At 41.7% G+C, this 25,092-nt stretch overlaps 1 protein-coding gene across 4 annotated transcripts in view; it reads right to left on the bottom strand.

The window, feature by feature from the left end:
* Nucleotides 1–25,092, bottom strand: part of BABAM2 (BRISC and BRCA1 A complex member 2) — a 298,575-nt gene that overhangs the window by 236,068 nt on the left and 37,415 nt on the right. For all 4 annotated transcript variants that reach the window (XM_074988576.1, XM_074988574.1, XM_074988575.1 and 1 more), the window contains exons 3-4: nucleotides 19,677–19,753; nucleotides 10,468–10,562 (exon numbers count right to left, since the gene is read on the bottom strand). In XM_074988576.1, the coding sequence (XP_074844677.1) occupies nucleotides 10,468–10,562; nucleotides 19,677–19,753 (172 nt within the window). The remainder of the gene's footprint in view (nucleotides 1–10,467; nucleotides 10,563–19,676; nucleotides 19,754–25,092) is intronic.

The raw sequence follows: 25,092 nt of genomic DNA, 5'->3' as shown, positions 1-25,092 counted from the left end.
GAAATAGGCGCTGCGAGGGTACGTCTACACGCCAAAGTAGCACACATCGAAATAAGGGTGCCAGGCACAGCTGCAGACAGGGTCACAGGGCGGACTCAACAGCAAGCCGCTCCCTTAAAGGGCCCCTCCCAGACACACTTGCACTAAACCACACAAGATACACAGAGCCGACAACTGGTTGCAGACCCTGTGCATGCAGCATGGATCCCCAGCTGCTGCAGCAGCAGCCAGAAACCCTGGGCTAAGGGCTGCTGCCCACGGTGACCATAGAGCCCCGCAGGGGCTGGAGAGAGAGCATCTCTCAACCCCCCAGCTGATGGCCACCATGGAGGACCCGGCAATTTCGACGTTGCGGGACGCGGATCGTCTACATGGTCCCTACTTCGACGTTCAACGTCGAAGTAGGGCGCTATTCCGATCCCCTCATGAGGTTAGCGACTTCGACGTCTCACCGCCTAACATCGAAGTTAAGTTCGAAATAGCGCCCGACGCGTGTAGCCGCAACGGGCGCTATGTCGAAGTTAGTGCCGCTACTTCGAAGTAGCGTGCACGTGTAGACACAGCTATGGTGATAGTAAGGAGAGAGGAAGTGTAAGATTTTAGTTTAGTGTCCAGACTGGAAAACTTCTTAGTTGAGCAATTTTCCCCATATTTGACCTGTGCTCCCCACCCCTTCCCAAAAATAACAAAAACAAAACAATACAAAAAGAGCGCTTCTAAGTCTAAGGTATGTCTATACAACCAGCTGGATCGACTGGCAGTGATCAATCCAACAGGGGCCGCGTTAGTACTGGTTGAACCTCTCTAATCCAGCACTCTGCTCCAGTGACATCCATAATCCCATGTGATTTTAGTTAGCTAGGCAACCACTTATCAAAGATGTGGCCAAGTTTCCCATGGTACCATAAAGTTTGTTTAAAGCTAACAGGCTTGGCTCTCAGTATTCTGTGCTGTTATTTAGTTGTAATCTACCCCTAAATGTTTTCTAAGAGCCCAGTAAGTAGTGGAAACATTGGTAATCACCTTCAAATTCTCTCATTCAGACCAGTAAAGTCCTCAGGGTGCCAGACTAGAGAGGTTCAACGTGTATAGACAGGATAAATCAACCACTAATCACTAATCATCTCTGGTACTCTTCCTCAACATAAGTGCATGGGAAGTTGATTGGGGGCATCTTCTGTCAACACACAGCAGTGAAGACACTGCGGTAAGTAGACCTAAGTACAGTAAATTTTTTCATATCTGGCAGCCCCAGAACCAGAAGGTTGCCAGATATTACAATATGCTGGATATGTTAGAGGTTTCAATATGCTCTGGATGGGGTGCTGTGCCATGAGCCACTCTGAGGGCATCGCACGTGGAGCCGATCTGGATGGATCATACCTGGCCACATCACATGGAGAGCCACTTGGGGTGGTGGGCACTGGGCAGGAAAGTGGAGGAGCCACCAGCCGCACACACATGGACAGAATGCCAGTTAACTGAGATGTCCAGCTGTCGGAATACCAGTTAAAACACAGGTTACTGTACATTGGCTTCAGCTACATTATGCATATAGCTAAAGTTGTGTCACTTTGTTAGGTTTCCCCCCCGTATTACTAAGATTTGTTTCTTATTTTGTAGTAGCCTAAATGGCAGTGAGGAAGGAGCAAAGTCCACTTTAGAGCCTACTTTATGCTCACAGCTATGGAAGTCTAACTTCTGAGAATCCCCTATGCTACCGATTACTTTCCCAAGAGACACCTGAGAGCACAAGCTGCAGTTTTGGTGTACCACTAGATGCCATCTCCAAGAGTGGGCTTGGGGCTGCATCACAGACAGAGCAGAAGTTGTTGGCCAGAGTGGACTGTAAAGTGCCACTGAAATCAGTGTACCTTTTGCTCTTCCTTTTCAGCTTCTCAGAAATCACGCTAACAAGAGCAAGGTACAGAAACAGGGGAGATAGGAAGAGAACCAACAGAGATAGCATCCCAAATCAAAGGTAAGAGGTGCAAAATGTTGCCCCTTCCCACAGAGGCAAAGGAATATCTGAGGATTCAACAATAGAAATGGATAGATCTTGGCAATATGAGAGCTTCTCAAGCCTGGTAAGTTTTACCAGCATAGCTTTGCCAGAGATAAGAAGGAAAAAATCACTTACCTTAAACAAAACTGCCATGGTGACAAAAGTCGTAGTGTAGATGAAGTTCTACTAGCAAAAAAGTCCTGTTGTCAGCACAATTTATTTCATTCAGGAAACTAGTTTAAGCAAAGTAATGCTTGACAGTATAAGCTGTGTTTCCATCAGTCAGGGGGTTTGCCAGGATAGTTGTACAGATATATCTGTACCAGTAACCCATTTTAAATGTATACAAGGCTTCGCTGACTATCTTGCTTCACACCCACATATGAGCTCTCCATCTATTCTTCCAGAGGGAACCAGGAACCAGAAGTCAGTAATTTGTTTTAGAAAATACAACGAAATATTACTGCATCGTAAATTATAAAAACACTCTGAGGGCTAGCCACCACCAGAGTCGCCATGGGCTCCTCTCACCAGAGGTGGGGTGTGTATGTGGGCAGACAGCACTCGCATACGCGCCCCACCCCTGGTGGCAGGAATGCATGGCAGTTCCAGCGCCAGCGGCGGCTCCTCCAGCCATGCGGTGGGGGAGCTCCAGCTGCATAGGTCCAGCAGCAGCTCTGGTAAGCCAGGGGCATTTTTTTTTTTTTTTTTTTTTGCTGGCCCGGGGGAAGGGCTGGAGCTGGGGGAGCCTGGTGGGATGGGTGAGCAGTAAACCCTGATATTTAACAGACTTTGGGGTTTAATGGACACTCCTCCCCCCATTAGTCTGTTAAATTGACGGTTTACTGTATATTTTTTAATTTGTATTTTACATTTTTCACTCAGCTTAATGCCAGTTAAAGGTGTCACAATGCTCTACAAATGTGCCTCAATACTTACACAAGAGGAGCACTTCTACAGTTTAGAGACAATATGGCTTCACTGCACATGTGCCAAGCCACTGAGAGAAGGCAACAAATATCACCTGGGTTGATCTGAGTCAACAACCTAAAGGCGAAAGGTTTATTACCCCACTGGCAAACTTTTGTTTATCCTCTTGCATCAACACATACTGCATGTTCAAGAAATCAGAATTATTCTAACCATTAACAATGTGCTGATATCTTTACAATGACTAAGCAAACAATGTTTTGGAAAATAGAAAATTAGATTTTGAAGTTGCTCTGTGCAATATACATGCAAATCGCATGTACTATTTCAGACAAATCATTATTCAAATTATAAACAGGATTCAGCTGGCACCTCAATTATAAATCCGGATTTTCAGGTTTAGATAATCTTGGCTCTTTTAAGCTTCCGTGGGTGAAGTTTGGCATACAGTTGCTGACCAGATGTAGATTTCAAATGTTTTTAGTAGAAGAGCTTTTCACATTTTAAAAAATAAATTACCCACCTTCCCAATCCCTCTCCTCCTACCCCTGCCCCCAACAAATTTGGAACAGGATTCTGAATCAGTGAGAGTAAAAATAAGATTTATTTTTAAAGAGCTCAACACCAAAGACATCCAAGTGCAGCACAGCAGCAAACAGAATATTTTCAAAGGCACTGAGTCCTCAGTGAAAAGTTGCCAATCTGGCATAAAAATGCTTAAGAAAAACAATGTATTAACTCAAAAGCAATACATAAGCCTAATAAACACCAAGTAAAAGGAAAACAAGTTCTGGCTAAATAAATAGTTTAGGTGGGAGGAGTAATGACATACAACAGAGATTATAAGTGTATCCTTCCTCACTACTTTAGTTCATATTTTAGTTCAGAGCTCTTATACTGACCCAATGGTGTCCATTTCTGTAAAAAGTGCAACATATTATGATAATGTTTCATCAGTATTATTCAGTTATATTGCGTTAGCTATCGAAGCCCTACCCCATACTGAGATGGTCAAGAAGCAGGTTGTGAAGCACTAGGGATACATTTTGTATATTAACTCACTCCTTGTTAGTGCATGATGAAGTTGTTTAGACACTAAATTTTTCCAAGATGTATAGTTAAGTAGAAAGCATCACCAAAGGTACCAAGGAGAGATATGCCTGCAAAATTTTGATGGAATAAAAAGGATGTAGTACTGCAAGAACCAGGGCCTGTGAATTCTCTTTAGAAAAAAACACATTCTTGCTCAATTCCATTCTGAGTCTGGCTCTGCCAAAAATCTTCCGTTGAGGTGATTTTTTGGAAATTTAGGCAATATCTATTAATGTTTTAGAAAACATGCAATCTAAGTCATGTCAGAGAGTTTTAGTTTTTGTTGTTGTTTGTTTTTTTCATCTGATTCCAAAATGGCCATCCACCAGAAAGCACTTTATATCGCAAGAGATACAAAAATGATCTTGAACGGAAAGGGAGTAGCAGGGTCTGCAGAATCTCTGCACAATTTGCAAGTTTAAGAGGGACTCCTGTCACTGAACCATTAAGAATTGTTATTAAAAGCCTTAAAGCAATGCTTAGTTAGAATATAAACAAAATTAGCTAACCTACAACTTTGTAAATATATATAAACAACATAAAGAGAAAAATGATTATGAGAAGTTGCAAGCAAAGCTAAGGATAAACATCAAAATAAAGCCCTGTGTGGATACAATCTTTGTATCCTAAACCAATTTGCAATCCACAAACACAGTCCACAGATGCCTGCAAAATTAAAGCTGTTAACTGCATATTTGCAGGGAACTAAAAATCAACACCAACATTTAAAAATATGGATATTACAGTTAATGTTATCCAAACAACCATGAATCTGCCCACATCATGTACAGAATTTCTGAAAAATAGAAGACGCAGCTATTCTCAAACAATGTACCAGTGACTCAAAAACACAGAAGTGCTCTATCTGGACTGATCAGCATAGAATCATCATAGAATCCTAGCACCGGAAAGGATCTCAAGAGGTCATCAAATCCAGGCCCCTGCCCAAAGTAGGATCAACCGTAACTATATCATCCCAACCATGACTATGTCAAGCCGGTACTTAAAAAATCTCTAGGGATGGAAAAAACCTCTAGAGATGGACTAACCCTACCCCCTTCTGACTACCTGAAAATTGCAAACACAATATATTAACACTGAAATCAAAATGCTCCCACCTTTAAATGCCTACAAAAATGAGCGAGGAGTCCTGTGGCACCTTATACACTAACATATATTTTGCAGCATGTACTTTTGTGGGCAAAGACCTGCTTTCTCAGATGCAAAGTAGTGGAGATTTCAGAGGTCTAATTAAACAGGCTCATGAAAAGGAGGGAGTCCCAATCAAGAGGAAGACCAGAGCTGAAGAGGTAAGGTCATTCAGGGAGGGTGTAGCCCACTTCCAGCAGCTAATGTTCAGGTGTGAACACCAGGAGAAGAGAAACTGCTTTTGTAGTTGACCAGACACTCCCAATCTCTGTTCCATCCTTGGTTGATGATGTCACATTTGCAAATGAATTGTAGCTGTGCAGTTTCTCTTCGCAGTCTGTGTCTGAAGTTTTTTCATTGCAAGATGGCTACTTTTAAATGCGTTACTGAGTGCCCAGGAGAATGAAGTGTTCTCCTGCAGATTTTTGTATGTTACCATTCCTAATATCTGATTTGTGTCTATTTATTCTTTTACGTCCAGACTGTCCAGTTTGGCCAAGGTATATGGCAGAGGGGCATTGCTGGCACATGATGGCATACATTACATGAGTAGATGTGCAGGTGAATGAGTCCCTGATGGTGTGGTTGATGTGGATATGTAGGCAGAGATGGCAAAGAGGTTTGTTGCAGAGATTGGTTCCTGAGTTAGAATTAGTGTGGTGGGGTCTATACTGCTGGTGAAAATTTGTTTCAGGTTGGCAGGCTGTCTGGAGGTGAGGACTGGCCTACCTCCAAAGGTGTGTGAGAGTAAGGGATCATTGTCCAGGATGGGTTGTGGAGCACTAATGATGTGCTAGAGAGGTTTTAGCTGGGGTCTGTATGTGATGGCCAGTGGTATTCTGTTATTTTCATTGTTGGGCCTGTCTTATAGCAGGAGCCTTCTGCGTACCCGTTTGGCTCTGTCAATCTTCACTTCCTTAGGTGTGTATTGTAGTTTTGGTGAAGGTCTTTTAGGTGTTTGTCTCTGTCTGAGAGATTGGAGCAAATGCAGTTGTACTTAAGTGCTTGGCTGTATACAATGATCGTATGGTGTACCCTGAATGGAAGCTGGCCGCATGTAGGTAAGCACAGCGGGCTGTGGGTTTCTGGTATAGGGTGGTGTTTATGTGACCATCGATCATTTGCACAGGAGTGTCCAGGAAGTGGATTTCTTGCGTGGACTGGTCCATGCTGAGGTTGCTGGTGGGGTAGAAACTATTGAAATCATGGTAGAACTCTTCAAGAGCTTCCCTCCCAGGGGTCCAGATGATGAAGATGTTATCAATGTTGCACAGAAGAGGAGGGGCACTAGGGGATGAGAGCTGAAGAAGCATTGTTTCAGGTCAGCCATAAAAATGTTCACTTGCTGTGGGGCCATGTGGGTGCCGACAGAAGTGCCACTGACTTGAAGGTATAAATTGCCCTCAAATCTGAAATAGTTGCAGGTGAGGACAAAGTCACAAAGCTCCGTCACCAGTTGTGCCTTGGCCTCATCAGGGATGCTGTTCCTAACAGCTTGAAGTCCATCTTCATGTGGGATACTGGTGTAAAGGGCCTCTACATCCGTGGTGGCCAGGATGGTGTTTTCAGGGAGGTCACCGATGTATTGTAGTTTCCTCAGGAAGTTGGTGATGTCTCAAAGATAGCTGGGAGCGCTGGTGACGTAAGGCCTGAGTAGAGAGTGCACATAACCAGACAGTCCTGCAGTTAGAGTGCCAGTGCCTGAGATGATGGGGCGTCTGGGATTTCCACGTTTATGAATCTTGTGCAGTAGATAGAATAAACTTGATTGGGACTCTAGGGGTGCGTCCATGTAGATTTGTTCCTGTGCTTTTGTAGGGAAGGCCTTGAGCAGATGGTGTAGTTTCTTTGTGTACTCCTCAGTGGGATCAGAGGACAGTGACTTGGAGAATGGAGACTTGCCTGGAAACCTCCTTTTGGTAGTCTGTCCTATTAATGATGACAACAGCACCTTCTTTGTCAGCTTCTTGGATTATAACGTCAGACCTGTTTTGGAAGCTGTTGATGGCATTGCGTTCTGCATGGCTGAGGTTATGTGGCAAGCAATGCTGTTTTTCCACAATTTCTGCATGTCAATGTCAGCAGAAGCATTCTATGTATAGGTCCATCTGTCGTCATGACTGTCAGGGGAGTCAATGTAGAATTATTTTTCCTGTACTGTGGGTGGGAGGGTATCTGTGGATCGGTACATTGTTCAGTGTCATGTTGATAGTATTCCTTGAGTCAGAGACAGTGAAAATAGGCTTCCAGATCTCCACAGAACTGTATCAAGTTTGTGGGGGTGGTGGGCAAAAAGAGAGTACCTAAGATAGGGTCATCTCTTCTGCTGGGCTGAGTGTGTAGTTGGGTAGACTGACAATATTGCTGGGTGAGTTAAGGGTACCACTACTGTGGCCTCATGTGGAACATAGGAGCTTAGATAGTTTACAGTTCTTTTTCCTCTGTAGAGAAGTGAAGTGTGCATTGTAAATCTCTTCTCTCGTTTCAATAAAGTCCAGGCATGTGGAAGTTTGTGTGGAAGGTTGCTTTTTTTTTTTTTTTTTAATTAAAGAGTTTCCAGACTTGAGAGCTCTTTTTTGATGTTTTCCTGTTTGTTTTATAGGATGCTGATCAAGTAGTTCCTCAGTTTCTTAGAAAGTGTATGGCACAATCTCTCACCATAGCCTGTGTAGTATGTCAGTTGCAGTGGATTTTTCACCTTCAGTCCTTTTGGTATGAGGTTCATCCATTTGCATTTGGAGAGGAAGATGATGTCTATCTGTGTAAGTTTTTTCATGACATTGATGAATTTCCAAACCATACGGCTAAATACAGTGCCTGGCATGGTAACATGTATCAGAGGGGTAGCTGTGTTAGTCTGTATCTGCAAAAACAACGAGAAGTCCTGGGGCACCTTACAGACTAACAGATATTTTTGAGCATAAGCTTTCACAGGCAAAGACCCGCTTTGTCAGGTGCAATGTAGTGGAGATTCCAGAGGTCTAATTCATGAGCCTTATAATTAGAGCTTATGCTCCAAAATATCTGTTAGTCTTTAAGGTGCCGCAGGACTTCTCATTGTTTTTGCAGATACAGACTAACACAGCTACCCCTCTGATACAAAAATGAAGGGGACAAACAGGCCACTGAGGCTGGCATCTCTGGGGAACACAGGGAATAGTGAACTACGTGACAAAAGACAAACCTGGATAAGAAGGGAAGAGTTAAGAAGGCAGCACAGGACAGATTTAATGACTAGGTTGACATGACCAGGCACTCTTTCTGACATTATAAATAAGGCAATATACCATATTTTTGTCAAAATTTATCATACAAAATTTAATTACCAATGATTTTCATGTAATCTTTTTTTTTTCTGTAAGATGCCCAGAATTCCCTTGAAGTGTTTCGTATCTCATTTGCTTCACATATCTCTTTGATGTACATAAAAAAGCAAGTAAGCACTTGGTGTGTCATATATGTATGTGATGGAGACACACTCCTTTAAAGTAGGTTGCCATAAGCACCATAACCAAGATCAGAATAAACAGGAACTAAACAGAGAAATAGTAAAAATTAGGAGAATTCAAGAAATGAATTAAAGAATATCAAAATACATTTTAGACTCTACTTATTACAAAACTTATTCTTCTTTATATTTTATTTAACTTCCCTGTACTGGATTATTGCATCCTTTTTGAGAACAGAGATAATGTGAATAATAAGAACACAGCCTGTATAAGCACAGGTAAAGACTATAATAAAATCAAATTCCCAAAGAGATGTAATGGTGCAAAACAACAACTTAGATCCATGTAAACAAAACACTCTGCTTTCCTATGTGGCAGACAGACATTTTTCCCTCTGCAAGAAAAATGCTATCCCTTTTAAATCATGTTATACCTTTCATATTTTACTGCTTTTAAAGCAACATTAATAAAAAAATTGTGCTTTCAGATTTATAAATGACAGTTTTAAATTAACAACAACAGTCCATTTGCCAGGCCACAGAAACATTGTAACAGTAGAAAACTCTAAATTACACTTCACAAGATGTAACAAATAGATATTCTGTGACAGCAAAGGCCTAGTCAGATGAACTAAACTAATTGGTTAGTCATTTGGCAGCCTCAGATCAAGAGACCACACATGTCCAGTACTTAAAGGAAATTTTTAGTTTTAGATACGCAGAAGTAGGCACAGTACTTCTGAAGTGGTTGGCTAGCTGAAAAGATCTGTGACCCTGAGGAAAAAATGAAGATCAATAACAAGCCCATTTTGGCATTTCCAGGAGAATTTTTTCTTAACACACAGATGAATAATGGATCAATATGGAATATATCTCTGACTAATGGATTCCTTACTATTATGTATCATTCACAGCAGAACTAGGAACAGAACAGAAGTCAGCAAGCTAAAAATATTTAGCAAAACTGAATTTTTAATTTAAGCTTCAAAATACTGCAGCAGAAGTGAGAAAAACTGCTGATGTTAGCAACTGAGCAGGAATACGACTGGTACTCTGTAAAATAGGATTATTTATCTGAAAAGGGAAGCATGCTAATGCTACTGCTCCTACTACATCAGAGTTAGACATATCAAAAGAACCCAACCAAAGTTCACTTCTCAGCAAAAGGCTTTGTTATTAAAGATTATTTTTAATATTCAGTAATATTTCATGTTTATGGTACATGGCTATAGTATATATTTTTTCTGCAAAATCAGCAATACTGTGAAACTATGAATTATACATCTAACGTGCAGGTTTTCTCTCCCTTCACCAAAGCACGCTTCTGTCTTTACCAAAGTGCCAAACATACATTTTTCAGTCTTGCCTGACACATTGGTGCTCGTAATGCAGTCCCGCCTGGTTTCCATTCTTTCTAGACTAATGCCAAAAGCCCCATCCAGGTGTACCTCATTCTCTGCCATGAAATAAACTCCTATCAAAGTTCAAATAATGTTTTGGGGTCAACACAAAGGCTTGTCCCTTCGCTGAAAGAAGGAAATCTTTGAAAATTTTCAGATGTGAAAGAGAAACAACTGATTGGTTTTTTAAAAGGAACTTTTTGAACATTTTAAGTGACTCTGTGTACGGAATATAATGTCTTATTTTGATTAAAATATTTTTAATTTAATAATGTAGTAGACTCCATAAATAAGAAAGTGTTTACATACTCACATGACAGTGAAATAAAAGATATTTTTAAAAATCTGCATTGTTAGCAAATTCATATGGTTGATCTATTCTTGAAAGCCATTTCTCGCTCTACAGCACACAACGATCACAAAAGCACTGCAACTGTACTCACATGCAAGGCAGAGGGATCTGGCAAAAATTCAGCATCCTCTCCAAATATAAAATCTGGTGGCAGCTCTGGGTAGTGGGCATTGAAAATTATATCCCCTGAAATAAAAATAAGTGAAAAACGCTGTTTATTTGCTCTTTATATACTCAAAATCTTAAGTAATACAAAGGCAATAATCACTAAGTCCATCTTCATTTTACGTAATTCATACACAAAACACAACTATCAGAAGTACTGGATGTAAAATTGATTTGGGCACTGCAACTTCCTGTGCAACTACAGGAAATGTGGAATAACTTACTGCTTGGTTTCTCACCACTTTTCCCAAAAGGGGCAGACACCTTAAAGAACTGAGACAGATAGAAAAGCAATCACATAAAAATACAGCCTTCTTGAAACAGCACAAGTTGGATATTAAATAATTAAAAATTAATACCCAAAATATGCAGTTCATGCATTTTTGAGAGTCATATCTGTTTATGAAGGAAAATGCGTTGACTTGCTATTGATTTTATAAGGAAGGCACTATGGTGAGGAGTGGCTGCATATAATCCTAAGGTAGATAGGCAGAAAACTAATTTTTAATACAGTGAATATTGTGTCAGTGTCACTGATTAGAATGTAACTGCACTTTATTGCATATAAACAAAATATAAAATGAACATCAGCTTTTATGTAAAGAATGTCTGAAAATTATGCTGAATTAAATTAATATGTCTATTGAAAAGAGAAGCAAGAGAAAAATTTTAGAGGGTATATGCATTGAAGAACTATATATTTTCAGCAGAAATATGAAAATAGATGAACACTTGATGAAGAAGAGAAATGAGATACAGGAACATTGTTCTAGATAGCAAGTTGCAAAGATATGTTGCAGAACATGCAGTTAAGATTACATGAAGGAAGAGAACTAAAGCCTGTGCTAGAAAAGCAGAGGTGGGACAGTGAAAAGAGATAAGAGACACACTGAAGCAATTTTATACTGAATCCTAAAGTAAATGGGGAATCAGTCTGTGAAGGTGGCTGTATTCACTTGGAAATGTGAGAAGGTGGGAAATGTTATTTGGGATCAACAGATCACCAACGATAACATACTTGAGAAAATTGGCCCAGAGTCTATGCCAATGGTCCCTAAACTTTTCACAGTCATGAACCTGCTCGCACCCAAGTAAAAAGAAGTAAGGGAAAACCGGGGAGGCCTTGGGGCTGGAAATAGAACCACGGTTGCGGAAAGGGCTGGGAGTGGGAAAAGAGGTACAACTTGGACCCGAGACTGCAGCAGAGCTGGTGGCAGAGCAGGACTGGGTGGCACTCCCTCCCTGCCCCATGGGGTTTGGTTGAATCCCACCACATCCTCCCAAACATTCCATCACACACCCTATGAGGGCATTCCACACAGTTTTTGGACCAATGATATATGCAGACTATGCTTGGCTTCAGCAGAATTTGCTCGTTGGGACATGAGGAATACACAACTCAAGATCATCTGCCAAAGGCTGTGCTCTGTATCCAACTTAAGAACCTTCCATGATGTAAAGGAAGGGCAAAGCCCACAATAGCTCAGTTTGCAGAAGCCATGCTAAGGCTGGTACAGTCACCATGGAGAGAGAGATATCAGAGAGGCCAGGATGAGATCCACAGGCTTGCCAGGAAACAGAATATGCTTTAACCACCATCTGGCAAATGGACCTGTATCCACCGTGAGAAGGCTTGCTGATCGTGCATCAGGCTCTTTTCCCTATCATTGATAAGCACTCCTTACGGACTGACTGTCACATCTCCTTTCATCTGTCAAAATGTCGGATGGACAATGAGAAGATGGACAAGGCGCATATAAGAGAGAAGCATTAGTCAAAATAAGAGAAGATAAAGATATGGATGAGGATTTCAGCAGATATGGAAAGGAGATGGAATTGGCTTCACCGATATTACTCTTGATTAAGAGATCATCTACTGTCTGAAACCTTTGGCTTAAAAATAGGAAAGATGATGCCACATACTTCTTTGTTCAAGGCAGGCTGAGAATGTGGGCAGAGAAAAGTTAAAATGTCACCCAAGTCAAGAGAATGCTAAGGATAGAAATAAGGGAGACATTGTTTAGAATGGGGCAGTGGTTATAAACTAGAAGCAAGATGAAATAAAAGCAAAGAAAATATTAAGATATTATGGTAGGAACAAACAGTTAGAGAAAGAATATCCCTGTAACTGCCAACTGAAATAACTATACAAGAATCAAGAACTCAATGCCCATTCTAAGATCAAGCAAAGTATTAATCAACTCAGGAGCAAAATATTCAAAGCATTATGACAAAACACTGGAAAAAACATGCTACAAACCAATTATGGACATCTTTCAAATCATATTTTAATTTGAAAATTTAATTATTTTTATGATCGTAGGTGAACAAGAGGACCTAAAGTAAAAATAACTCAAGATGAGCAAACAAATCAGTAAAGAGGCAAAAATGTAAGAAGAGGGTTAAAACAGTTTGGCAGAACCAACAAGCATTGCATTACATAGGATCCCACCTTGAAGAAACAGGTCAAAGAGTACTAGAAGAACCACCAATTACACTAGGGAAAAGAATGAATACAGAACTAGAATATGTCCCCAGGGGAACATTACTGCACAGACTTGATGACCCTAGCATTTCCATCTCTAGTTTCTGTGATTCAATTGAGTAAGGCGCTGAAAGATAGAAATCAGACTGAAAAAAAGAAGAAAAAAATAGTTTTCAGAGGAGACCAAAAAAAAAAAAAGATAAGGGATAAAGGAAGAGAAGTGAAGTAGTCAGAGTAGAGCTCAGATCCATAAACCACTCATATAAAAACAGTAAAAATCAGGGGCGGAATAAGATAAAAAATACTATAGTTCAAGAGGCCAAAAAGAAGAGTAGCATCACCAGGGCAACACATTGTTTAATCACCGTTAAATTCCAGATGACAGCACTCAAGGACAAAGAAAGAGGCACAGTGCCTGAAAAAAGAAATGTTAACAGCACAGAAGAAAAAATTTTATCAGAATTTCTTAGCAGCAAAAAGTAGTGAAAGCTTTTGAGTGAAAAAAGTCAGAAAAAAGACAGATCAGGATTCAATGAGGCAAAATTACAATGATTGGGGGCAGAAAAGTGAAACAGGGCATTAAGAAATACAGTAGAACCCTGAGATACGTGCATTCAAGTTGTACGTATCTCGGTTTCATGTGACTCAGGGCGGAGAGAAGCTGATGTCTGGCTCTGGGCTGCCCACCAATAAGGGGAGCCAGGAAACTGACCAGTGCTGGGCAGTTTTCTGGCTCCCCCGAATAACATGAAATTTGATTTAGGCAGAATTGCGCAAGAACGCCACCTCCATGTAAATTGGGAGTCTACTGTACTAGAATTATGGTTATTGTTTAAAAAGGAAAAACCCAACAACAGTACTAAGAAACCTGCTCACAGTGAACATTCTGGTACAACCCTACTCTCCTGCCCTCTCACGAAGAACAGAAAGACTAGCTGGATTGTTCTAGTGTATACTTCTTCTCAAACTATATTTCATTTCCAGAACAAGGAGTTGCCCTGTACTTGGCACATGGAGTAGTTTGGTTTGATAATTATGGAAAAAAGCAATCACAGTTCAACAGTTAAGGCAGAGTTTTGCCCCTGAATCAAGGATTAAATCTGCCCTTTTTTCTACCTAATTATCTTAAAAATGGGAATACCAGATTCTTCAAAACTTCCCATACAGTTGAAAACTTGTGCATAGGCTACACGTGAAGAATTTTTTCCGACTAATTATTTTCCCAAAAACAACGAGGAGTCCCATGGCACTTTAAAGATTAACAGATTTATCAGGGCACAAACTTTTGTGGGTAAAACTCCTCTAATGAAATTGGTTTTACCCATAAAAAGCTTAAACCCTAATAAATCTGTTATCTCTACGGTGACATAGGACTCCTCAATGTTTTTGCAGATACAGACTAGCTTGGCTACCTCTCTGAGACATTATTCCTCCAGTATTCTTAACAAATTAAAGATATTTAATAGTAATGTTCTAGTTCAGGGAATACCACGAGGAATTCTCTTATTGCAAAAGGGCTGTAATCTATTGTCATCTGAACCGAAACCAGACCGCCCTTAGTTAAACTACCTTTTTCAAATTGCCATCCCAATCTCTCATTTTTTTTCAGTGGAAAAGTCAGAGACTACCAGGTTAAGCCTAACATTTAAACCATGAAGGCATCCACTCTGTCATGATCATAAAAAACACAAAGACAAAATTATTCCTTCCCCTAAAAAGACGGTGAGCTTTTCATGATTCTTTAAAACAATATTGTTTGCAAATTACTAAGCTTTTATTAAAATACATATACAATATAGGCAAAACTGATTTAGATTTATACCTGATATAATACATTGTACTCTTCAGTATAAAAACCTTTTAAATGAAGTTTAAAAAAAAATAAAAAACAACAGTGGAGCTGCCCAAGGCCTAATTTGTACTACTGTTAGATAACATTTCAAGAACACCACATCAATCCCAAACTAAAAGCATAAGTGAATGAAAAGTGAAATTTGGAGAACAGACTAAAGCCCCATTTTGAATGAAAGAAAATATATTAACATGGTAGCAAAGGCCATTCAGAACAGCAAGCAGTGATCAGTGTTACCAAAACCATCAAAAACATGGCTTTATGATGCTAAGCCAGCATCTACTGAATTTGCTACAAGTACATTTTTTCCCTTTTTCAAGGAGAAAAGCAACAACAACAATTGCGAGCTTCCTGATACTATGGAAAACAAGACTGTACAGCTGTACTTCCTTAAATAAGTATGCCAACCGCTTTCAACACATTGAGACAAAGTACCAGGGCATTTGTATTGTGACAGCAGTTATGATTGATGATCTGCACAAACCTGATCTGTTGCAAAGAGGATGTAGCACAAACCACAAAGGAACTACACACTTCAGCCTATGTTTGGCATGACACCCTGGAGACAGGAGATCCTAACCATTTCAGCCAACCTTTTACTACTACCAGATTTTGCAATCTTCCTTAGCAGAATTATTCTGCCTTGGAAAAATAACAGTCAAACATAGCTGGCAACAGGCTTCAGAGAGTTTTTACAGATTTCTACTTGACTAGAGTGGCAGGCTTCCCCACACAGTGGTCACAGACTTATTTACTGACCTTTAAATTATTAACCCTTCCCCCAAAGCCTTTTGGCACAAATCTTAACTCTATGTGCCAGAATACCAAAATGATTCATAAACATTTTATACTCACAATGCTGAGATGAATTAACATTTCAGTTTTCAAATTATTATTAATAATCTATAAAATCTATTGATTTGAACAAAATACTTGTGCATTAATTTACTTATTCAATCAGTTTGTAGGTTAACAACATGATTGCAGGCAGGCTGTTCTGGTTTCTTAAATCATGGAAACTGGAAACTCAGTGAATGAAGTAAAGCTGATTTGATAGCATTTCCATCTTGATACCAAAGTTCAACGCATACACTATAACAGTAAGAAAGAAGGGCATTTTCAGGCACTCTTCCAAACCTAGGTTTGCTACCTGTGTTGACGAGTATGCACTTTGTATGCCTACTTCCTTTCACACTGCTCTTTTATTTACAAAATTCTCCCTCATCAGAAAAAACTCTGGTCTCTCTGCACTCAAAAACAATCACTTTTTACTGGGGAGCGGGGCGGGGGGGGTGCCATCTCTCAATGAACTGCTTGAAAACAGAGCTTTGCCAGTGATATACATCAGGGAGCTATTATACTCCCACAGAAACTATGGAAACATTCTCAATCCTGTTGTTGCATTGTAAAGACTCTTCAGTGCAATCTGGCAGTGTCCACAAAGCTAGTCTTCAATGATGTTTTATAGCACGTAACATTTGGAAGTAGGTTGTTCAAGGCTTTAAATGGGGTTAAATTAGCACTGTGGATGTTGATGCTTCTGTGTGTTCTCTGTAATCTCTAACAGCCAAGATTGTATTTTTATTTTTCTAAAAGAACCTACCTATATTTCTGTGATGAATCCTGAGCAACATTTTGGCACTTTTAGAACAGCAGACGAAATGTACACTCCATTCTGAAAGTCATGTTGGAGTCTAGCTGGACTATAATCACAAAACAGAAAAACTCAAGCAATTTCATGGCCTACCTAAAGTAAATTCCTCAAATGATAGATTTTGCTGTAAATGGCCCTCTACCATTAAAATATCTGTAACAACACAAAAGGTGAATTCTGTTGGTTGCTGTTTATAAAAAGAGTATGGTTTCTAATGAGCTGTGAAATCAGATAAAAGTCCTAATGCATAATGAAAGTACAAAGAAATTCTCAGCATTTAAACTGTATCACACACTCTAGAGTGTGCGACTAAAACAACATGTTTTGTGAATAAAATATATACTTTACAACTGCTTATTGACAGGCTTAAATAAATTTAAGAAAATATCATGACCCACCTCTAATTACTAAATAAAATGAAAAAGGAATGATGAATTTCTGAAATGGCAAGTGAAAACTTTACAGATGAAAGCAAAGACACAATAAACTGTACAGTGTTCCAACTTGAAGACATGAGGAAATTAGGGTGCAGCAAGGAAGTGTGTGAACTGAAAACATACCAGCAACTCTACAGTCTCCCCAAGTAAACATTCTTGCTGTGTACCAAAAGTGCCCTCAGGTGGTTTAGCCTAGCACAAGAGTGTTTGCATAGGGATTTAGTACAGAGGAACGTAGCACTGCAAATTCACACCCTAGCATGCTGCATGCTAACTTCCCACATGGAAGTGCCCTTAGGTTATGAAGCTGCACCTCCTACCAGGTGCAGCTTTGGGCTAGCCACTGCCTGGGTCTCCTCTGGGTTCTTGATTGAACCACCGAACCTTTCAGCTTGTTTTGGTTGCGGTGATAAACTTGCTGCAGAGACCTGGCCATGTAGCTAAGTCATTAAAGAAAAAGCGTTTCTTGCTGGACAGTCCAGTCCAAAATAAACACAAAAGAGTCATCTGTCCCCAAGTCTTAAGCAGGGCCCAGGCCCTTCTTGGTTCCTCTGAACCTCTACCAAGCAGCAACTCCTCACAGGTTCATACCTGGATTCTCCCTTCTCCCCCTCTAACGTTCTACAAGATTCTGTCTTATCTCCATCCCAGAACACCTGATTTAGCCACATAACCTACTATGTGACTCAGCTCACCCAGGTGGAGAAGATAAGGGTTAGAGGCAGGATTAAAAACCAGGGGTCTGCAACCAAAATAGCAAAAACTTTTTTTTCAAATTCAGTTACAAAGTCGGTACTTCAGGAGCCACCGTGCACATGAATATGAGGTGGTCCTTAATGAATAATGTCAAACGTACTTTGTTTCACCCCTATTTTAAGAACAGCACACACACATCGATTTCTACTAGTAAGAAAGTTAAGTTACCCCCATTCCCAGGCGTTACCTGCCTCCTCCCTCAAATCCACCCTCTGATCCCCAAGCTTTACCCCCATCTACCAACCCAGCTCACATCCCTAGGCTTTACCCTTATCAGACCCAAACTGTCCCCCAATCGACAGGCTTAACCCCTATGAGCCTGCCTGAGACGAGGAGCTCTCTGTGCTGCTGCTGCTGCTGCTCAACAGCTGCACCTGCCTGAGCAGCTCCCCAGTGCAGCCTCCTTCTCAGTGCAGCTCTGGCCAGGAAGGCTCGGCAGCTCCTCCCCTCAGCTCTCTTGCAGCCTTAGAGCTCACCTGCATGTAACATGCTGGTGGCTCCTTGCCCTGCTGGCTTCTTCTTCCAGGGCTCCATACCACCACTGATGTCGCTTGCGGCTCTGGAGGCTGCCAGCGCTTAAACAAAAGAACTAAATCCAGTTTTAACTGTGGGACTTGTTTAAGCAGCAGCAGCCTCCAGAGCTACAAGTGGGTTCAGCAGCTGCAGCGCTCTGAGCTGCATGCGGCTGTGGAAACGCAGGTTGCCAACCCCTGAACTAGACCTATTAGTCTGAAAGGGAAAGTCACCCATAGACAAGCTATAGGAATTGCTCTGGGACACAGACACATGCACACTCTTTTAACACTACATCTCAATAAATATTACATGAACTTCCATGAAAATGTGAACATCACGGCTATGTCTACACTTACCAAAAACTTCGAAATGGGCATGCTAATGGCCAGACCGAAGAATACTAATGAGGCACTGAAATGCATATTCAGCGCCTCATTAGCATGCTGCCAGCCAGGGCACTTCGAAATTGCTGCATTTCACTCCTGCGTGGCTTGGCTACATGGGGTCCCTTTTCAAAAGGCCCCTGCCAACATCAAAATCCCTTTATTCCTATGAGCTCATTAGTATTCTTCAATCTGGCCATTATCATAGCCATTTTGAAGTTTTTGGTAAGTGCAGACACAGCCCACAAGTCAGATACATTTATGGAAGCAAAATCATCACCATGCAACTATAAACAAGCGTTTATACTCATTTATAGACAAGCTAGAGCAACCACTTTATGATTGCTTTAGAGGGTTATCCCTCCTCACAACTATCCTCCTTCACCTGGAGTTGAATGGCAACAAAGATCAGAATTTTTTCCTGGCTTCTAAAAACATGAAAGGAAATACTCTTTATCTAATTTTTACAATCAAATATCCATTCTCCAATGGGAGTGTTAAACAAAACAGCATCTATAACCAGAAATGGCTTTTAGAAAGGAAGATCTGTTACATAGTTGAATGATCTCTGTGAGTATTAATCACTGAATCCAAATTCTACTGCTTCACACAGCATGCCAAGCTGTTCTACTTATGTGTGTCTATACAATATAACAAAAACTCAATCAATAAGAACATCCTCACTAACAGAAAGTAAATTAGCATGGTCAACCCAAAGTATTCCAAGAGCATAAATCTGGGCTCCAAAAATTATGAGTGTTTAAATCATATTTTAAAAAAATACATTTTGAAGTCTTTGTATGTTTTCAACCTTTCCTCCGTATCCATGAAAACTAGAAACTTAACTTTTTTAAAAAATTAAAGCTAAGATTTTCAGGTCACGTGGTTCCAGAGGATGGAGCTTTAAGCTGACATCAAATATCACAAGACTTGAGATAACATGGCCAAGTTTGAATCACTGTGAAATATCAAGTTTTTATTACAGAGTTGTGACTGACATAAAACGGGTTTAGAGAAATAGAGAACGGGTGGTACAAATCTCTTTAACTTACATTTGAGGGTTTCTCCAGCATATGGAATATGCAACTTAAACCGATCGCAGCTGGGTCCAGGTGTCAAAGAGGTACAGCTAAAAATGAACACAAAAAAGGAATTTCTAAACAATAATGGTAGACAACAACATTGCTTAACAAGATACAAATGAGATAAGTGAGCACTACCCCAGATAACGTAGCAGAGATTTTAATGGAAAGGCTGAGAGTAAAACAAATAGATTTAGTTGGGAAGGAGGAGTAAACCACAGTGCTAGAGGTCTATTCCATTCAATTCACCCATAAGTTCACACAAAAATCTGACACATCAAGGCCTGACTTAAACAGCAGTTCTTCTCCCTTTCTGAAGCACCAAAGGATTTCCCAAGAAAAAAAGCATGTTAATTTGAGACTCCTCACAACAGCATATTTTAATCAAACCCTCCAACTCATGCAGTACAGAAACAGACAGCTTTTCTTGACTTATTCAACAGTACAACAGACTTGTAATTCCTGTTTCCACCACTGAAGATATGGAGATGCATACTGAATTTAAATGAAGCAAAAATTCACAGCCATTTTTACCCATTTTATAGCTGGGGAAAACAAAACAGAGGCCGCATCTACACTAGCCCCTTCGTTTCAGAAGGGGCATGGTAATGAGCAAGTTGGGAAGATGCTAATGAGGTACTGCTATGAATATGCAGCACCTGATTAGCATAATGGCAGCCACGCATGATTCGAAAGCACGGCTTTTGAATCGTGCACTGCCCATGTAGCCAGGGGCTTTTCGAACGGACCCCCCAGACTTCGAAAGCCCCTTCTTCCTATTTGGTTTTAGGAAGAAGGGCTTTCCAAATCCGGGGGTCTTTTCAAAAGGCCCCTGTCTACACGGGCGGCACACAATTTGAAAGCGGCACTTTCGAACTGTGTGTGGCTGCCATTATGCTAATGAGGTGCTGCATATTTATAGCAGCACCTCATTAGCATATTCCCAACTCGTTCATTACCATGCCCCTTCTGAAACGAAGGGGCTAGTGTAAATGTAGCCAGAGAGGTTAAATGATATGCCCAAGACCAGAGTAACTGATGACAGCTGGGATTAGAAATCAGGTGCTCTAAATTCCTAGTCTCGTGGTCGAACAACACTACTGATTGTATCAAGTCATTTAAGAAAAAAAATATTTTAATGGATGCGTATAAAATCATTTTATTAGTGTAGCACTTAAAGGCTCCAAATGAGATTGCACCTCACTGTGCTGGTCACTTTACAAATGCATAGTATGTCAGTCCCCTGCTTCAGAGAGCTGACAGTCTAAACCAGTGGCTTTCAACCAGTGTGCCACAGCACACTAGTGTGCCATGAGAAATGTCCAAGTGTGCCGTGAAATTTCATCAGTTTCCCCTCAATGCAGCTCTTTGCAGAGCCACCTGGGGATGAATGTGGGGGCAACTGCTTATCCCATTCCAGCTGGGGTTCAAGCAGCAAGGCTGCCTGAGTCCCAGCTGGTGCAGGGTTCACCAATTTATTCTCCATAGTGGCTCTTTGTAGGGCCACCAGGAGGGGAAATGCGGACCCCGCAGGGACCCCTTCACACCAGGAGAAATGCTGCTTCCTGGCCTGAATAAGCTGGTGGGGAGCCCGACCCTGTGGCAAGAGGGAGAGAGGTAGGAGAGTAGATGCCTGTTGGAATGGGAATGTAATTTAAATGCCACAGCCCAGCTCCAACAGGCTGGTGAGGAGGAGAGCTGATCTCTGGAGCCGCCTGCTTCAGCCACGAGTAATCAAGTAGCTGCTGAAATTTTCAGTGGTTACTTGTGTATGCAACATCCTTAACGTGGCATTGAGTAGATTTTAAAAATGTATCTGTGCTCACTGTCTAAGATGGTGTATTCTAGGAAGGATTTGAAAAATTTATGCATTTGATCCTTGTTTGGCTTGTTGTAGTCACAATTATGTTGCAAACCTCTCTAGTAAGACCGTAACAATAGTAAATGTAAGTAAATGTGACTTTAATGAGCAATCGATTCAGCTGAAAAAAGTGGGTGTGCCGTGGAATCGTTTGTTTCATTGAAGTGTCCATGTTCCAGAAAAGGTTGGGAACCACAAGTCTAAACAAACAAGGCAGATAAAGCTGGGGGGGAAGCAGAATAGAGGCCAAGAGAAGTAAAGTGATTTGCCCAAGGATCACATATGAAGTCAGCAGTAGTGTCATAAATACACCTCATGTCTTCTGAGTCCCAGTGCAGTACCCTACCCACCAGCATGACCACCTTTTAGAAACAAGACATATGCAGGAGCCCCTCCCACTGCTCCTTCTCCTCCTTATGAGACCCTGCCCTTGGCCTGAAGACAGAGCTGCGCAGTGGTAAGAGCCCAAAAGCAGATCCTGGCCTGTGTCCCCATCCCAAAGGCAGGTGGAGAGGTCCAGGTCCAGGTCCAGTAAGAAAAGGCAGGTGGAGGTGGCACTTCACACTGCCCCACTCCAGGCCTCAGAAAGGAGGAGCAGAGTCTAGGGCCTCATGGTGCAGGAGGGCCGAGGCCCACCTAAACCTGCCCAAAACACACACCAGGAATAGGCTGGCACCATCTCTAAGTACTGGTCAGGTGCACAGCAGTACTGCAAGAAATCCAGACAAATGTTATCCCTGTGTCAATTCAGCCAGAACCAGGACCTGAAATGTACATTTTGGAACTGTCCTACTCAATTAGGGATGGGTGGTCATCTAACCACCCACTGAATCATGGGCATATACAAAAGCAAAATGTGGGACATCTAACCCTGCCCAGTGAGAACTATTATGTAGATGCAAAATTATACCTCTCTTGCAGCAGTAGAGAGAGTATAGTTAAGTGCCTCACTGGCATACTGAGAATTAAGCTCACTTCACCTATAACAGATGCTCCCAAAGTTTTTTGCTGTCCCCCTTTTCTCCATGGGAGTCATATACCAGACCCTCCCTCCTTCTCCAACTCCTAATGATCCAGGGCAAGAAGTGACTCACCAAGAACAAGTGGCTCATCTCTGGGGCTGTGTCTACATGGGCACAAATCTTCAAAATAGCCATATTTCAAAGATTACTAATGAGGCGCTGAATTGAACATTCAGCGCATTAGCATTAGGACGCTTCTGGCCGCGGCGCTTCGAAAGCACCGCTTTTGAAAGCACACGGCTCGGCTCGGCTCGGCTACACGGCGGTCCTTTTCGAAAGGACCCGCACCTTTTGAAATCCCCTTATTCTGATCAGGATAAGGGGATTTTGAAAGGTGCGAGGTCCTTTCAAAAAGGACCCCCGTGTAGCCGCACCGAGCCGTACGCTTTTGAAGCACCACGGCCAGAAGAGTCCTAACGGTAATGAGCGCTGAATATTCAATTCAGTGCGTCATTAGTAATCTTCAAAATATGGCTATTTTGAAGATTTGTGCCCATGTAGACACAGCCTGGGGTAGCAGCATGATCCTGCTGACTCCATTCCCAGAAGAGCCTATAGTAGTATGGCACTGAGTGGGGCTTCTTGCTCTTCCTTCTTCATTCCCAGAGCCTCTCACTCTCATAGGCTCCAGAGAATTTAAAAGACATAAGGCCTTTTGCAGACTGCCCAGTGTCTGGCCCAGGGCAGGGCAGTAACAGGGTGAGCAAACAAGACATTCCCAATGTTGAAGGTGGGAGAATGGTAACAGCAACAAGCTGCTGCTAGGGCAGGTATTACTGCGTTCCCCCTCAACTGTTGGGGACTGCTGCCCAGTATTCTCATTGCAAATATTCCCACAATGGGATATGTTCTGCAATTTGAAAGCCAATGTACTAAAACCAGGGCTGGCAACATCATTCGGTATTGGGCAAAAGCAGGAATGGGAGGAATTTGGCTCAGGGCCCCACCACAGGAGGTTCCGCCTCAGGTGGAAGGGGCAGGGCTAAGGACAGCCAACCCTCAGTGCCACTCAGACCACTCAGCCAGTCTTCAGTGCCGCCCAGACCATGCTGCATGGGGATCCAGCAGAAATGTAAAGGGTGCAGGGTTTGAGCTGCTGCTGATGCCAAAGTAACAGTGGCAGTGGCCCAGAGCCATGAGCCCTTTGAAATCACCAGGCCCTGGGACTACTGCTCCCTTTGCCCCCACTCCCTGTCAGCAACACTAACTGAAACACATCCATCCTCTCCTTCTACCCATTTTACCTTCCACTTAACCTAGGTCAAGCACATGCAGTGGCTTCAGACTGACTTTCCTTTGCCATGCTTCATTTATTGTTTAACTTCATTTGTGAATATGGGTAGCCTCCATCTTGTGCTCCCTGCTATGCACGAGGGCTTGATTAATGGATGCAGGATCAGGCTCTGAGTGGGAACTCTGAGGATAAAAGTCTCAGTGTAGTCAGAGGAAGGAAATACCATGCCATAGTTGTGGGGTTTATTTTGGTTTGCTTGTTTGTTTTATAGTGAGATGTTATTATTTCACTTGCACAGGTAAGAATGCCAAGGTAGAACGAAATGCTCTATGCCAGTGAATACACAGCTGTGACTAGAAACAAATAATAGTTCTCTATCTTGATCTATAGCAGGGGTGGGGAAATCCTGGCCTGCAGGGCCTGGATCCTGACCCTGAGCCTCTGGGCTCCCCTCCCCAGCATCCAGCCCGTGCCAGGGTAGGGGATAGGGAGCCATGAGCCTCCTGGGACAGATAAGGCAAGCCGAAGCCGGATCCAGCCTATGGTCTCTGTTGGGTGAGAGGGAGGAAGCGGCTCTGTGAGGCACTGCAGCCTCTCACTGCCATTCGCCTTGCCAGGAAAGGGAGGGGGAGCAGCAATGCAATAAAATTTCTGCAACCTTTACTTTTAGCACACTAAAGCAATTTGGAAATACTCAAGGGAAAAGTATAATATACATTATATTAAAATAAAAGTGTGATCTAATGATATTAATGTCCCTAAAAGCAACACTAAGTATTTTTGTAGGTTATTATAGCTCACTTAGGATGTTTTAAAATTGTACTGATCTAGAAGTGATGGAAAGCAACAGCATTCACAGTCATTTTGGGGCAAATTACTCCTCTTTGACTAGGTTCCACAAGAGATTTCAAGCACTGTGATTGGCTGAGTAACCAAGCAAAAATCTCACAGAGGTGCATTTAGGGAGAGCTAGTTACTTCTCCCAAACAGAAATGGGGGAAAAATCACTATAAAGCAATTCAGATTTTGATACAGAAAGTCAAAAGGCACAAACAACTTTTCAATAATTTTCTCAATCAGACAAGTGCTTATGTATCACTGAAGTTGAAATTAAAGCACTGCATGTATCGGGTATGTTATCACAAGAGAGCTAACACAAGTGCAGCAGAGTGAAATGGATAACAAAACTGGATATACAAGCGTTCCATGCTGTGCGCCAATTCAAGGGAACAAAGAGACATAAATCACACTCTTAACGCCTTATTCTGA

The sequence above is a fragment of the Carettochelys insculpta genome, chromosome 3 (assembly GCF_033958435.1).
Source record: "Carettochelys insculpta isolate YL-2023 chromosome 3, ASM3395843v1, whole genome shotgun sequence".
NCBI lineage: Eukaryota > Metazoa > Chordata > Testudines > Carettochelyidae > Carettochelys > Carettochelys insculpta.
This window is presented reverse-complemented; position numbering and strand designations above follow the sequence as displayed.